This window comes from Pseudorasbora parva, chromosome 6 (genome assembly GCF_024679245.1).
Source record: "Pseudorasbora parva isolate DD20220531a chromosome 6, ASM2467924v1, whole genome shotgun sequence".
In the NCBI taxonomy this organism is placed as follows: Eukaryota; Metazoa; Chordata; class Actinopteri; order Cypriniformes; family Gobionidae; genus Pseudorasbora; species Pseudorasbora parva.
Window position 1 is genome coordinate 8,250,580 of NC_090177.1, and position 17,579 is coordinate 8,268,158.

General features: G+C 39.3%; 1 protein-coding gene across 1 annotated transcript; it reads right to left on the reverse strand.

Annotated features, from left to right (window-relative positions):
- Positions 1-2,836: 2,836 nt before the first annotated feature.
- On the reverse strand, positions 2,837-16,849 carry LOC137079202 (uncharacterized). The gene is made up of 2 exons (XM_067447154.1): positions 15,350-16,849; positions 2,837-3,577 (listed from the first exon to the last, which is right to left on the reverse strand). The coding sequence occupies exons 1-2, from the start codon at positions 15,795-15,797 to the stop codon at positions 3,366-3,368; spliced, it is 660 nt and encodes a 219-aa protein (XP_067303255.1). The 5' UTR covers positions 15,798-16,849; the 3' UTR covers positions 2,837-3,365.
- Between the last annotated feature and the right edge of the window lie 730 nt (positions 16,850-17,579).

The following is a 17,579-nucleotide window of genomic DNA, read 5'->3' on the forward strand; positions in this document are numbered from 1 at the left end:
CCTAAAACGTGTCCTTAATTCATCCATTTCTAAATATTCTGATATTTATGATACTTGCTCATATGATACTTGTTGTTTTGTATTAGAAGCACAAACCTTATTTCCTCATGTTTTAGCCCTGCAAATGTGATTATATTATATTTTGATGTACTGAAATAGGCTATTTGTTTCCTGTTTTTGTCATTATGATTGTTAATTGTGCTGGGCAATTGATTGATCACATCCAAAATAAAAGTTTGCGTTTACATAATATGTGTTATTCTGTGTAGAAGTATTAACTATATAAAAAATATGCACTCATTCAATATATTATATACAGATACAGCTCTGAAAAAAATTAGGAAACCACTTAACAAGGATTTTTCTATGTTAAGTGGTCTCTTAATTTTTTCCAGAGCTGTATATTTCTTAAAAATGTGTCTGGCTATGTTTTGGAGCAAAAAAATAATAAAAATATGTTAAAAAAAAGAAAAGAAAAAAAAAAGATTGTCAAGATGTTTTAGATAAATTTGACATAATGTCACACATTTATTAAGGTGACTTTGTGATGTTAAAATGCCGGACATGACATGAGAAGATCTTTTTCTACAACTTTTGTAACATATTTCGATTATTGTTACATGGCAAGTATAAGAGACACATGGATCACAGAACAATTTTTGCACTTTTTTTGACTACGTGACAAAACAATTACAGCAAAGGTCAAAACAAGTTGTTGATATGGCAGGAGTAACCGGTTAAATTGCCTATCGAGTTGTTTTTTCACCTTTACTGGTGAAAATGTATGAAAGAGAGAACAGCAGAAGTGGACGAAGCCTTCAGTCTGGCGTCTCAATCATATTTTTTCCTCTTTTGCCAGTTTGAAACAATTGTGAGGCATAATTCTGCCAATTTTCCCCTTTCTGACATTGAAAATCTGTTCAAAAATGTGATGCTCAGATCTGAAGCTTTGTTATGAAATTATAGCCCTTAGTTGTGAAGTAAACAGATATCTGTCAACATATAACTCAAATATATTATCAAAAGCCATTTACAAGTGTATTTAACTGCTGTTTTCTTTCATTTAAATATATATTTTCAGTGAGAAGTGTTTGTGTAACATACATTTTTGGTAACACTGCCTTAGATGAAAATAAAACACATCTGCAGTTTTGTTTCACCATTGCGGATTAACTATTGATCTTTTTCCCCCATCAAGGGCTGTATATACATGTCTTGTTCAAAATAATAGCAGTACAATGTGACTAACCAGAATAATCAAGGTTTTTAGTATATTTTTTTATTGCTACGTGGCAAACAAGTTACCAGTAGGTTCAGTAGATTCTCAGAAAACAAATGAGACCCAGCATTCATGATATGCACGCTCTTAAGGCTGTGCAATTGGGCAATTAGTTGAATTAGTTGAAAGGGGTGTGTTCAAAAAAATAGCAGTGTGGCATTCAATCACTGAGGTCATCAATTTTGTGAAGAAACAGGTGTGAATCAGGTGGCCCCTATTTAAGGATGAAGCCAACACTTGTTGAACATGCATTTGAAAGCTGAGGAAAATGGGTCGTTCAAGACATTGTTCAGAAGAACAGCGTACTTTGATTAAAAAGTTGATTAGAGAGGGGAAAACCTATAAAGAGGTGCAAAAAATGATAGGCTGTTCAGCTAAAATGATCTCCAATGCCTTAAAATGGAGAGCAAAACCAGAGAGACGTGGAAGAAAACGGAAGACAACCATCAAAATGGATAGAAGAATAACCAGAATGGCAAAGGCTCAGCCAATGATCACCTCCAGGATGATCAAAGACAGTCTGGAGTTACCTGTAAGTACTGTGACAGTTAGAAGACGTCTGTGTGAAGCTAATCTATTTTCAAGAATCCCCCGCAAAGTCCCTCTGTTAAAAAAAAGGCATGTGCAGAAGAGGTTACAATTTGCCAAAGAACACATCAACTGGCCTAAAGAGAAATGGAGGAACATTTTGTGGACTGATGAGAGTAAAATTGTTCTTTTTGGGTCCAAGGGCCACAGGCAGTTTGTGAGACGACCCCCAAACTCTGAATTCAAGCCACAGTACACAGTGAAGACAGTGAAGCATGGAGGTGCAAGCATCATGATATGGGCATGTTTCTCCTACTATGGTGTTGGGCCTATTTATCGCATACCAGGGATCATGGATCAGTTTGCATATGTTAAAATACTTGAAGAGGTCATGTTGCCCAATGCTGAAGAGGACATGCCCTTGAAACGGTTGTTTCAACAAGACAATGACCCAAAACACACTAGTAAACGGGCAAAGTCTTGGTTCCAAACCAACAAAATTAATGTTATGGAGTGGCCAGCCCAATCTCCAGACCTTAATCCAATTGAGAACTTCAAAAATGCTGTTTCTGAAGCAAAACCAAGAAATGTGAATGAATTGTGGAATGTTGTTAAAGAATCATGGAGTGGAATAACAGCTGAGAGGTGCCACAAGTTGGTTGACTCCATGCCACACAGATGTCAAGCAGTTTAAAAAAACTGTGGTCATACAACTAAATATTAGTTTAGTGATTCACAGGATTGCTAAATCCCAGAAAAAAAAAAAATGTTTGTACAAAATAGTTTTGAGTTTGTACAGTCAAAGGTAGACACTGCTATTTTTTTGAACACACCCCTTTCAACTAATTGCGCAATTGCACAGCCTTAAGAGCGTGCATATCGTGAATGCTGGGTCTCATTTGTTTTCTGAGAATCTACTGAACCTACTGGTAACTTGTTTGCCACGTAGCAATAAAAAATATACTAAAAACCTTGATTATTCTGGTTAGTCACATTGTACTGCTATTATTTTGAACAAGACTGTATATCTTAACCATATTAATTACTTCACTTTTGAAGTAACCTGTAGGGAGCAAATCTTTAAGTATGTCTCTTTTTAAAGCAGCATAATCAATTCTAGAAAACCTGAAAGTGAGTAAAAAAAACAAATACTACAGCGCAGCCCAAAGTACTCAGCCATAAATATCTGCGAAAAGTGGGAAAATCAAACCAAAGTGGGTTGTGGGTAGAGTCCATGGACAACAGCAGAACACTATTCTAGATTCACAGTGCATGTCTCCACAAAACAAGAAAAATATGACCGATATGATTGATAAAGAAGTGTCTTTCCTCCTTCTCAAATTCAGTTTGAGAATCTTAAGTGTCTCGCATTACTCCGATTAAGAACATGTAATGTACTTTATTGTGATTTCATTCCTAAAGTCTCCCAGATTTCCTCATCCACATGACCATGTGGTCATTTGACTTTGCACCGGCTCACAGATGCCGATCAAATTTAAGCAAGCTGCTTTTCTCCTCATAATAAAGGGCTGAATTAAACCGTGGCCGTTTTTCTCCATTAGGTTCCGCTGTAGGCTTCCCGAGGTAGCTGCGAGGTCTCTGCGATGGTGACCACCAGTTCTTCCGGCTTGATGGCGTACGGGGAGTCGGAGTGATTGTACACGATGTCGACCGGACGTGAGAGTTCGCTCATTTCATTCACGCTGCTGCTGATGCAGTTTACCTCACTCTTGCTCCTGCGGTCGTCTGAACGGGGTCCAAACACCCACTCTGATGAGAGACACAGATTACAGATGATTATCAGTCACATGGAGAGTCACAAAGCATCCACTGCAGGTGCCAGGAGAAAGGACATTCAAATACAGGTTCTCTATTGGCATCAATGGTTCCTGGTTCCACAAAGAACCTTTAACCCTTAAACCTGGTCTTTAGTGGCCTGTGACGTCATTTACTATACTATTGTATTTTCTATCCCCCTACACTGCCCCTGCCCCATAACCTACCCATCACAGGAAATATTCTGCATTTTTATTTTCTCAAAAAATTCATCCTGTCTGATTTATAAGCATTTTGAAAAGTGGGGACATGGGTAATTTCCTCATATTTCACCCTCTCCTTGTAATACCTATGTCATTTTACACGTTTGTGTCATGATATTTCACAAAAACAAACACACACACACACACACACACACACACACACACACACACACACACACACACACACACACACACCTTTGGTTTCCATGTTTTATGGGACTCTCCATAGACATAATGATTTTACAAATCTCATCTCCCTTTAACCTACCCATCACACAAAACTTTCTGCATTTTTATATTATCACAAAAGTATTTTAGTATGATTTATAAGCTATATTCCTCACGGGGACCACAACATGTCCCCATAAGGACAAAGATTTTGGATATTGGCCTTTTGTGGTGACAATTTGTCCTCTTGCCTTGGGTATGCCCGAACCACATAATGAATTTAAAGGGTTAGTTCACACAAAAATGAAAATCCAGTTATTAATTACTCCCCCTCATGTCGTTCGACACCTGTAAGACCTTCGTTCATCTTCGGAACACAAATGAAGATATTTTTGTTGAAATCCGATGGCTCAGAAAGCCGTCATTGACACCGATGTCATTTCCTCTCTCAAGACCCATAAAGGCACTAAAGACGTCGATACAAAGCCCATCTTACTACAGTGGCTCTACAATCATTTTATGAAACGACAAGAATAGTTTTTGAGTGCAAAAAAACAACAACTAAATAACGACTTATATAGTGATGGGCTGATTTCAAAACAAAGTTTCGAACAGTCAGTGTATTGATTCATGATTCGTAACGTGTGTCAAACTGCTGAAATCATGTGACATTGGTGATCCGGATCATGAATCAATACGCTGATTCATAACGGTTCGAAACTTTGTTTTGAAATCACCCATCACTATATAAGTCGTTATTTAGGATCGTGAGAGAGGAAATGACATTGTTGTCAATGAAGGCCTTTCTGAGCCATTGGATTTCAACAAAAATATCTTCATCTGTGTTCTGAAGATGAACGGAGGTCTAAAGGGTGTCGAATAACATTATGGTAAGTAATTAATGATAGAATTTTCCTTTTTGGGTGAACTAACCCTTTAATTTGCTATTTCTATGATGTGTTTTTTTTTGTATTTGGTAAATGGTAAATGGACTGCATTTATATAGCGCTTTTATCCAAAGCGCTTTACATTTTTGCCTCACATTCACCCATTCATACACCGACGGAGATGTCAGCCATGTAAGGCGCCATCCAGCTCGTCGGGAGCAGCTGGGGTTAGGTGTCTTGCTCATGGACACTTCGACACTTGGTCAAGTGGAACCGGGGATCGAACCACCAACCTTCTGGTTTGTAGACAATCTACATGAACCACTGAGCCACTGCCGCCCCGCCCGTATTTATACATGCAAGGTTAATACATTACAGCAGTCATATCACCCTGTAACTCAAGACTGGTTTCCCACTGAAGCTAAGCAGGGTTGAGCCTGGTCATCTGGATGGTAGCCTAGAAATCTAGACGCACTCTAGCGGCAGCAAATCTAATCTGCCGCGAGTGTCGTCTAGCAACTCTCAATACACTTCTGAGCTGTAAACGCCAAACTCTGGTCAGGCCAATCACATCGTGTATAGAGTCAGTGGGCAGGGCTTAATATAATAATGGCAGAGATGCGTGCTACTTGAAAAGAAAGAAGCTGGCGAACGGCGGTCTTTCGAATCAGCTTTGGCCGTGACTCTGGAAGACTTGGAGTTGAGCTTTTCTTTGAGAAAATAAAGAACAGCACTAAAGTCATTCTTAAAAAATTAAGATGTTTTCTGAGTTTTGCCGACCGGATACAGCGAATCTGTCAACTAGCTCCACTTCACCTTCTTCGTTGCTCTGGTTGGTTGTATCTCTATCCAATTGCGTGCAGAGGGAGTTTAAAAGACAACCGTTTATCCGCCCCTCAGATTGAGCTGTCAATGGTGAGTTTCCAGACCAAACATCTTGATGTGGGTCTAGCTTGTCAGGCAATCTGGATGGGAGACGACCTGGGAAAACCAGGCTTCTGCTGGTAGAGGTGTTAGTGAGGCCAGCAGGGGGCGCTCACCCTGTGGTCTGAGTGGTCCCTAACACCCCAGTATAGTGATGGGGACACTATACTGTAGCACCGTCCTTCAGATGAGACGTTATACTGAGGTCCTGACTCTCTGTGGGCGTTAAAAATCCCATGGCACTTGTCGTAAAGAGAAGTGGTGTAACCCCGATGTCCTGGCCCTTACCAATCATGGCCTCCTAATAATCCCCATCCACTGAATTGGCTCTATCACCCTCTCTCCTCTCCACCTATCGCTGGTGTGTGGTGAGCGCACTGGAGCCGTTGCAGATGCTTCACACTGGGGATGTCTGAGGAGAGACCCCTGTCATAAGTGTAAAGTGCTTTGGGTGTATAGTAGTACATATGAATGCGCTATATAAATGCCTCCTTCATTCATTCCTTCTTTCATACATGGTGGAAAAAAATAGAATAGAAGTAGAATTTAGTAATTTAACAAAAGTTCATCAGTCTGAGATGAACATAAATATGAAATATATCTGAATAGCAATGCCATTAATGTACCAAAGACATTAAGTCTTACACAAAAGAAACAGTTTCTCAGACACTTTATACAAACATTACACATTACTATTATTCAAGGACATAAACTAACTTTAAAATAGCCTTTGACTTGATTAACAGGTGTGATTACAATAATTTAATGAGGGAAAACGAAAAAGCAGCCCTTCTTTATGAAGCCGAGAATCTCACAAATCCCCATCAAGAACATGTCCGGGTCATATTTCACAAGTTATGAAAACAAAATTAATATTCCAATTATGAAGCAACAACAGCTTCTTTCTGTAATGCAATGCACCCTACATATTATATAAGAGCCTCAGGCTGCTGTCTGACTGCATTAATTAAATACCCTGCAGAATTAAAGTACTACTTGATTAATGATTCAAATAACTCTAAAGTACCACCATCCAGTCCGAATGCTCCATCAAACTGAACGCTTAGGTCTGATCCGTGACAGAAACCACCACACGCATTCGCCTTTGACACAGAAAGCATCCTGGAATTAAGATGAGCAGATAATACAGCAGAGTCAGGCTGAAGGCTGTGAGTAAACACAAGCGGAGCCATGTGATGGCATGAAAACATCCCACATACACATTTATGCTAATTGGACTGAACTGATTCATTGAAACGGGAGAGGGAAAATAATCGTGGATATTGAATAGGATTTTTACAATTCCAGAGAAAGAACACATGGCATAAGATAACTGGTTCTTGTCTGATTCATTTGTTTTTGTACTTGTTATAATTGTTATACTGTACTACTGTAATTGTTAGAATTGTTAGAATTTCCAAGGATCAGCATTCTCCCCTAAAAGTCGGGCCGATCTAGCCTGGATGCCAGCCGAACTTAGCCCCGCCCACAACATTTTTAGGTCGGGCGGTTCGGTCTGGCCTCGCTCCATAGAGGAGTAATTATCTCCGAACAGAAACTGTTCGGACCAATGAAATCATCATGGGCAGGCTTTAGACGATGACGGACAGATGATCAACAGTAACGTAATCATCACGTCATCAAAGGGGCTTGGGTTATATTTACTCGAATCCTAAATGGAGAGCTTGTTTGTATCTGCATTCACCTTCACAATTTCTCTCTGAAATTATGATCATGTTGGATAAGTACTCTTATTTAAAAAAAATTTTTAAAACACTGGCTAAGATCGTTTATTCCAGCCTGATTTCAGCACGCGTGCAGACAGGGTTGCCAAGTTTTTACAACAAAACCCGCCAACTACTAGCCCTAAACAATAGCTTTTTTCTCTGGAAAAAAATGGTGTTTGGGGGGTTTGTGTTATTTTGGCAAGGTTGCCTGGTAAAATTCGCACTCATGGGTCTATATATATCACATAATAGTCTCTTCAACCCTTGGACATGAAAAACATCCAGCGGAAAAAACGCGGACTTGGCAACAAAGTGCAGTTGAACTCTGTTGATATTTGACAATGCGTCGCTTCGTTGCTCTGATTGGTTGTTGGTCTATCCAATCGAGGTCTTTCCTGTTTCGGTTGAAACACGCCCCATAATCACAGCCCAATGGAGCAGTTTCAGACTCATATTCTGACTAGAATTGAGTATGACCACGTCAGGCTAGGGCCGATCTACAACGTCACCAAAATCTGGCCCCAATCGGCCTGATGGTGGCACTACAGAGTAAAAGTACATAATGGTTCATAAATTCTAAACCAGTAAGTAAGTTTGGCTTCGGGCCAAAATTTTTAAATCACCACTAGATGGTAGGCCAAAACTAGGGATGCACCGATACCACTTTTTTGGAAAACGAGTACAAGTACGAGTACTTGCATTTCAGTACTCGCCGATACCGATACAGAGTACTTAAAAAAAAACATGATTTAAATTTACAGGTAAAAGCTTTACTTTAAAAACAAGGGACTAGTTTGGAATTAAGAACATTTATTTAAAATGAAAAGCATGTTGTATGCAACATATTACAGAATAAATAATTATTTAAAAAAAAATTAAACAGTGACAGTGTAACTCAAGTATTTTTTTCATAAAAGTATATAAATTCTGCGGAATTGTTTTGCATGTAATATGGCTTGTTGCAGCGTGAAACTCTCGTCTATCCACTGGGAGGTTGGGCTAATTAGTGAAACGGGCTAACACTGCTTGTCCAAATATCCGAGGTGAAATTAAACGAAGAGGAGGCTTGCAGTAGGCTGTGGATATGTTTTTTCACGTAGTCGTGTAGTTTAGGCAGCTCCGTGTCAGTCATGTAGCAGCGGCTTGGGACAGCATGGGCTCCAGAACATGGAGGAGACGCATGAATCCCACATTTTCTACCTCTGAAAGTGGCTGGTCACTCAATGCAATGTACTCGATGATTGCCTGTGTTATTCTCACAGCACGTGGATTGTCTCTGGACATTTTCTCTCGTCTTGCAAGAGTTTGCTGATGTGTGGGTTGTGTTGGTTTAGAAGCGTGGGTAAACTCTTTGTACTCATTACTTTGTACTAAATGCGCTATCTTTTGAGCCTCCTCTGGACAATTTCGCTGAGCACAATTTGCAGTCCGCCTTTGTTTTGTCGTATTCATGAACTTTGAAATAGTTCCACACTGCTGACGTATCTCGTCTCGTCTCGCCTTCTCCCCGCTCTGAGCTGTAGCCGGGACTGGGGGCGGGCACTCGGCACCTGTGATTAACCCCTTACACACCGCTCAAGCATAGACATTTCTCAGACCATGGTATCGTCCCCGGTATCGGGGGACTTTTAACGAGTACGAGTTCGAAAATGTGGTATCGAGGCCGATACCAGATACCGGTATCGGTATCGGTGCATCCCTAGCCAAAACATAGTCATGGGATATTTTAAGAAATTCATTGATGAAAAATGCAACTAGAATTGCCTGTGACATACTGTTACAGTGTCTTTTGTAACTGGTAGTGAGATGTTACTCTGTTAAAAAAAAAAAATCTGGATAAATGTATAAAGCAGTAGTGACATACACAGATAGCCTTGCTAAAACAGAAATGCAGAATGGATAAAGATAACATGTTTGAGTCATGATCTTAATGAACTAAATTGTATTTCCTCTTTCCATATTGTGATTAATAAATGTGTTTTTTAATTTGCTTGTTACACAATGGAGCCTAACTTATTGTAATAATTATTTGACGTAGCATACAGTACTGTTACACATACTAAACGGCATTTAATTGTTTGCGTGCTGGAGGTACGCGATTACGTCATGTGCAGAGTGATTTAAACATTTAAGCTAGCCGGTGAGAGAAAATTAGCCTGGTTTTACAAGACTTTTGTACATTTCATTTGTACATAGAGTCTGGCCACTCTCCATTGACAAGCGTTTACTTCCACTAAGGCGGGAACTCTGTTGAAGTTTAAAACTATTGGATCTGTCCTGAGCCGCTCTGGATCTGCCATAACCAATCACACCCTTCGCCTGTTTCACACAAATCCGTCAAAATAAATGTGCACGCCACCTCAGTGTTAAAACCATAGGATAAAACCTTGAGCATTCGGATTGTGATTTATTCACACCATGGTGAACGGGAGAGTTTTGTGATCAGGAACGCGCTGCTCACGTGGTCCGTAACATGATTGTATGCTGTAAATAAAATGTCATGCTTAGTACGATAAGAATAAATGGTGCCGTAAATAGCAGCCTCATTAAAATGTTTACATACTTTTATTTTAATTTGTTTGAGCGGTGATGAACTATATTGCTCTGGTAAATACATGCCAGCATTTTAAAGAACTACAAGTCTATAAATGCATCCAAATAACAGCAAAGCGCAACCGTACGGTGCACTGCAGTGGTCAAAAAGGATACAAAGAGTGAATTTTTGAAGTGATTTATTCTTGAAAAAACAGAGATGTGGATTCGGACCGCTATTGCATCACCACACGACCTTGCTGTTTGTCAAAAGCAGTAGGTAATTCGGCCGGGAATTTTTACGCGGGTGGTGGGAAACGGACGGCAATAAAATCACTGACTAGCCCCTGTAAATGATGGCAATACCTTCCGACCCTGCAAGGAATGATTACCGTCCGAATAGCGCTTCAGTAAACTCCTTCACCACTTATTGTTTTGTGCGATTTTATGTTGTGAATAATTTAAAAAGAGGACCCCAGGAAGATTAGCTGTGGGCCGCTAATGGGGATCCTAATAAAACAATAAAACACTATATTCGGCAGCGGTGCCACAACTTAATGAATGGTTTCGTTTGCAGCTTTCTCCGCCGCCATTACTGAACTACATCTCAAACTAGCGCTCGACATCAACGTCATCGTTCTCAGACACTCCCTCTGTTCGCTGATTGGACCGGTAAAAATTTGTTCAGAGAAAACCTAAGAATACAACGCAGTCCGAGACGTAGTACTGAAAGAAAATGAAAATTGAGTGGAAGTAGGAGGGCAGAGCCAGGCTAAGGGAAAATGGCACTATCAAAGAGTCTAAAGAGGAAAGTGGACAGCGAAAATAGGGCATACAAAGAAGAATGGGAAGTCAACTAACATTATGCATTCATCCTACCTGGTTTTGTAAATTGAAAAGCCGCCGGTGTGTCTAATCTGCAATGGAGTTATATGCAAACGTTTCAGTGGTTCACTGTTCGTTTTTTCATACCACACATTTCATGACGTCTATTCTATAGGCGTGTTTAGCGATTAGTGAAGTTTTTATTAACAAAATTTCGGGAGGAGCACGTGCAGATAATTAAACCTAACTAAACACAAGTGGAGGACACCAAGCTAATCAACGATAGGAGGTGTGTATATATACAGCAGATTTACCTTCTTTCGTTGACCATTTTCATTTTAGCATCCCTCCACCACCCAATCTCCTCTCTTGATTCTTACAAACTCTTATTAGATGTCAACACAATCTATAATACACTCCAGTCCAGTTCTAGAGTATCTCTAGCATGGGGTGGGGGGGTACTCTGGGTTTGGGCCATATTCCGAGCCCGGAGCCCTCCCCCAGACAACACGCCAAATACGCATAATCTTTACTTTATTTAATTTGATGTAAGTGTGAACTAGTGAAATTCCACAATGTCTTTCAGATCTGTTTTCAAATTAAAAGCTCTCAATTCATCCTAAAATAAAACATGATGAAAAATGCAAAAAATGTTCTCACACTTTTTTGGAAGCAAAATCACTAAGAACATATTGATTGTGAGTAACTAACCGCTCCAAGCAGTGCTCGAACCGAGTCTTTCCACATGGGACTCGGACGCTCTAACAAGGAGGCTGAAGGCTGCAATGTCTAGCGTCAGTCACTAGAGCGACTCTTGAGGTCAGAGGAGTGAGGTTTACTCACACAGCTCTCTGGCCTCCGTTACACTGTCATGACAGATCTATTTCAGAACCAGCCGCTATCAAAATAATCTGACTGCGGGCATGGGCCAGATTATCACAGACATTATCGCTGGTGGGCCACATTTTGCCGGCCACTGTCCTAAACCATTTGTCGCAGGCTCAAGATGATCAAAATGTCTCGGATTCGATCTTTCATCGCAAAATTTTCGGGTATTTAGATTTTTTTTTGTGTGAAAAACATACTTTTGTGAACTAGACAATGTCAACTAGACTATGTCTTTCACCCAATTGGAACCAAACCAGTTCATATAGATTCTCTGGAGTCTAATTATCAAAAAAAAAAAAAAAAAAAAAAAAGGAAAAAAAGATGAAAGATTTCAATTAAATTAACGGTCGCTAAAGGCCAGCAAAATGTTCAAGTTGGGCAGAGACACTTTAACTAATATGGGTGTAACTCTTGAACGGAATAAGATATTTTCACCAAACTTGTTACTCAAGTTTATGGGCTCAATGATTTGCCACTAGGTGGCGCTATAAAATTGAAAAACCACAAAAGCGGCTATCCACCTTTTTCTGAAAATCGAAGTCCTGTCCTGACTCGTACTGGAATAATGCTTTACAATTTCCGGTGTTTCTATGGGGGGGGGCGCCTTCACGTTGTGCGTAAAGGATTGTATATCACCTGATTTTCATTCCCACAACATTCATACCATATGGTAGAACTGCTTATTCCGAGCAATTTTGCCTCCTTGACCACCACTGTCAAACATACTGTTTGTTAAAAATTGAAGATTATTTCAAAAGCCTACTTTCACAAGCTTGACCTGGGGTTTTGGCTCAACCTTGATGACTGTTAAAAAGCTTAAAAACTGTATTTCATTAGTATATCGCCTGTTTTGGCTGTGGATGGTATTTTCCAACTAAAGTCTATGGTTCCAGGCTTGCTAAATAAAACAATACCTTTTTACAAATGTGGCTTACTCTTTATTTTAAGGTGACATAGTTGCATTGTGCTAACAAGGACTGAGTAATATTATTTAACCGTACTCACCGTTAGGGTTTGGTTTATGTTTAGTTACTTGTAATTATGCATTTTGTACTGTTGTTATTATTATAGTAAGTACATGTAGTAAAGTGTAAATGTTACCTTAAAATAAAGTGTTACCCAAATGTGTGTAAAGGCCTTAAAGTACTTAATTAACAGATAAATGCTGCCTGCAGCTACATTTAAGTGCCATTGACAGGTTGTGTAAATAATCCCTGATGATTATGTCTTTTAGTTTGTTGATTATTTTTTTACTTATTTTTTATTTTTAATACATAGTAAAATAGTTTTCATTTACTGAAGAAAATATTTGTGGTGCTTGACAGTGCAAGTCAATGCCATAATGGAGTTCTGAGTGATTGGTTTGTCAGTTGTTTTAATAATAATAGCCTAATAATAATAATAATAATAATAATAATAATTAGCACAAGATAACTCCAACCCCATGCATCAGCAATTATAGTGAGTCTTGCCATATCATAATAAACAAGCAGACAAAATAAAATAGTGTGCATGACTATGCGTGATAGAAATAGAGAGCTCCCTACTTCCTGTCTGACCCTGGAGAGAGAAATACTACAGCGAGAACCTAACAGACACTCTTCACATTTACACCTCCAGGACCTGCACTATCACCACATTTACACCATCCAGCACATGTAGGATGAAAGCCCGCTGTAACCTGGGCTTTTGTGGAAATCTCCTAGGTATTGTTGAGTGCTTATGTCCCCTGTGTGTGTGTGTGTGTGTGTGTGTGTGTGTGTGTGTGTGTGTGTGTGTGTGCTTTCGCCTGCTTCATCGCTTCAGGTAAACGTCAAGGTCTTTGAAAAACAGAAGTGAGAGACTGTAATTCCTTTTCATCCCCTTCCGGATACTCCACTCTGAGCTTTCAGAAATCAGCCGAGATGTTGGTGGAGGTGAATGGAAATGTGTGAATGTTCAACAGAGGTGTATTGCAGAGTTGAGAACTGATGCAGACAGTAGTGTGCATCATTCAAAAACATACTTCAGCCAAACTCATCATAACCCCTCATGAATAATCCCTAAACACAGCAAAAGTTCACAAAACCCCCAAAACACACTTTCAGAAAACTATTTCATATTAAAATGACCCCGGGGAGCACGGGGCACAACCTAAAGCAGGGTTAGTTGTAATGCACATTTATAACTTTACACACATGCCAGGATGATGAAAATGAGTGTATTTTTGCATATCAACATTATTTAGAGAAATGGTTAAACTAAAATTAAAAAATCTTTGGAAGAGGTCACTGAACATTTATTAAACCATAGCACAAGTAAATGTCATCCGTTTTTTTTGTGTGTGTGTTTATTTAAAATAAGACAAATCTGATGTTATTTTAATCATATAGCTGTTATTTAAGATTAAAGAGACGGTTCTTTAATGCTGATCTAACAGCAGAAAGCATTATGTTATCAAACTGCCTTACACTGAAGAAAAAAAAAAAAAAAAAAAAACAGGTCTCCAATTGAAAATGTTCTAGTGATTGATCACATCTAATTTGTTTAGTTGGCCAAATTTAATTTATGTAAAATAAATTACATCAATTCACAGAAATTCAATTTGGCCAACTGAAAAATTCTGATCAATCAGGTGACCTGATTATATATATATATATATATATATATATATATATATATATATATATATATATATATATATATATATATATATATATATATATATATATATATATGTAAAAAAAAATGTATATATATATATATATATATATATATATTCTCCTTTATTTAACCAGAAAAGTACGCGTTGAGATTAAAAATCTCTTTTTCAAGAGTGTCCTGGCCAAGATTTTTAAATTCTATTAAACAACCATGAGAAAAGGGTGAATAATAACTGAGAGTCTATGTTCAATGGTCATATTTTATTAATAAAATATTTTAGTTTGTTATTTGATTATATCAAATAACATTTTAAGCTGCCATTGCCACAGTGTCCTGTTACAATGTAAAATCAAGAAAGAAAAGTATTCACTGTATTAATCAAACAAAACCACATAATTGTACTAGACGTGTGAAATTAATGTGGAGAAAAAAAACAAATACTCTGAACCCCAAGTGGATTTACAGAAACTGACAAAGTCAGAGAGCGTTAGGTCTGCTCTCCCCTACTGGTTGCAATGAATGAATAAACAAGCTGTAAATATGACCTGCTGGAAAATAAACCAGAACGATTCGCCATTCATTAAACTTTTAGTTCTCATGACTAATTGTTTTAGAATGTTCAGAGAAAAATCAAAAGTAACATTCCAATTTTTGAAAGAACGACAAAATGTAATTTGTTAAAATGTTTTCATTTAATTTTCAACTTAATGGGCACAATTTATGTTAGGTACAGGCACTTTTGCTGGTGTATGCTGGGAAACCGGCGTGAGACGGCTAGTTTAATTTCTTCATTAGTGCAATGAATCAGTGTTGAGTCATACCCAAAACACACAAATACTTGCACAGTGTTTCGTCAGAGTGTTGTTTAATTGAGCACATACACAGTACACATTTCTAGAATGCACTTACCAAAACACTCATGCACGAGATCCTTCACCAGGTGCCCCACGATCGCGTACGCCACGGCCACCACCACCAGCGCGGCCATGACCAGGTACAGCACCGCCTTGGGCAGAGGAATCGAGTCCCTCGGCGGCGTCCTGTAGTCCGTGTACTGCAGGTCACTCTCGGAGTACGAGTACTGAAAGACATGCTCCATGCCGGACGTGTGGTTGGAGTTGAGCGGCGGGTGACTAGCGCTCATCCCGCTCAGATCGGGCTCCAGAGCCGTCACCATGGTGCTCGTCACCGCCTCCACACGATCCATACTCCGATGAACAAATCCCGCTGATTTATTCACAAGAGGCAAGATCTGAGAGAGAAAAAAACTCCAGTCCTTGATGACTGTGCTGTTGCATAAAAACATAATGCCTTTGGATGTTAGCCTATCACTTCTGGTGGAAGTGACCTCCGGCATCACCGGTGGATGTAGTTGCGCCAAACTCTTGCTGAAGTCTCTTCAGTTTATCCAAATAAGGGTATCAGTTTCCTCATACATCAGTGCCACACTAAATCTGGACCAAACGCTAAATGGTTTATGAGTAAAAACAGCAGCTGTAAAATAATAATAAAGACCATGCCCAAATTCGGTTTTGTGAATGAAAACGCTGCAGTAAAATATCGAATCAATGCGCCCGTCAATTCAGAACATCCCCAAATTTAAAGTGTTCCCATATATAAGACGACTGGAGTCGCAAGAAGCAACATAGGCTTAGGTTAAACACGTTTTTAAACGAATAAACCTCATTATATTCAAAATGTTTCCAAACGCAACGTTCTCAGAGAAAGAGTTTGACACATTTGCTTGCTGTTGAAATAATTCTTGTTTCCTCGTTTAATGGGACATAATACAAGAAAATATTCTTTAGTGAATGAAAAATGATGCAGTTTTTGAAATTTCAGGATGAATAATAAAAACGTATACCTGCGTTTATATTAGGCTAACGTCTATTCGAACATGCTGTTCACTTCCAAAAAGTATTTCCACATAACATCTTTGCGATGATATTCACGTCCATAAAAAGTCCTAAGAGTAATAAATATCCCTCAGCATGATCTACTGTCGTAACCTACACGTCGTGTCTCGTTAAATAGCAAATTCACGCCAAAAAAGTGTTTCCACGTAAACGAAATATTTGCGTCTATAAAAAGTCCTTAAGAGTGATAAATATCCTTCAGCAGTCTACACGTCAAACACGCTGACGAAACGATCAAACGCGCGCGACAGCATTTTCCCCACGAGCTCCAAGAACGCGCGTCAATTTTGTATGCAGGCGGTGGGGGATTCAAAGCGAGCGCGTTCAAGAGCGTAACGAGGGTCGCCTTCAGCGAGTCTAACCCAGTGCTGACCTGGAAATTGGGTTTTGTACGATTTCCCCATCTTTTTCTCAAGGTAGTAGCCTATAAGGACGCCGCCACCTCCACCGAGAGCGCGCGCAGACCAGCGCAGAAGAGCGCGCGCGGAGAGAGAGAGAGAGAGAGAGAGAGAGAGAGAGAGAGAGAGAGAGAGAGAGAGAGAGAGAGAGAGAGAGAGAGAGAGAGAGAGAGAGAGAGAGACCCTGTTAAGGCTGCTCGAAGGTATAACTCTGACAAAAACACTTCACTTTTGAGTGTAATGTATTGGAACTTTCACGTGGAAAAGACAATGTCACTGCAGACTTATATGTTCTTTTTTTGTCATTTTCTTTGAAGGACAAGGTTCAAGGAGACTGGGCAAAGTGCATGGAGATAGTTTAGTCTGAAATGATCTTGTATAGACAATCACTTTTATACAACCACCAGAACTAGCAGGGTAATAATGGTGGTCCTGAGACTCAAAACCCCTACTGTGGCAAATATGTCACCTAACTACACCCTAGCCATGCGCGCCTAAGAAGTCACGTGTTCCGTTTTCTCTGATCATGTCGCGAGATATCCTCTAGCTCTTGATAAGAGATGAAGAGAAAACATCCTTTCCTGTGCTGACCCTTTGCCTCCTGACTCCAAGAGTTGGAGAGACAGAGATACATATCTTAATGTGACCAACGTCACTGACTGACCAACTAAAACAATAATGTGAATCTCTCCTCATTACCTTACATACAACATAGATATAAACAACTTAAACCTGGTTTGTTGATCTAGTTTGATAGTTTTAGAGGAGTTTTGGGCATCTGTCAGTTGCTCAGGCTGAAAGACCACAGGCTAAGCTAGCCGAACA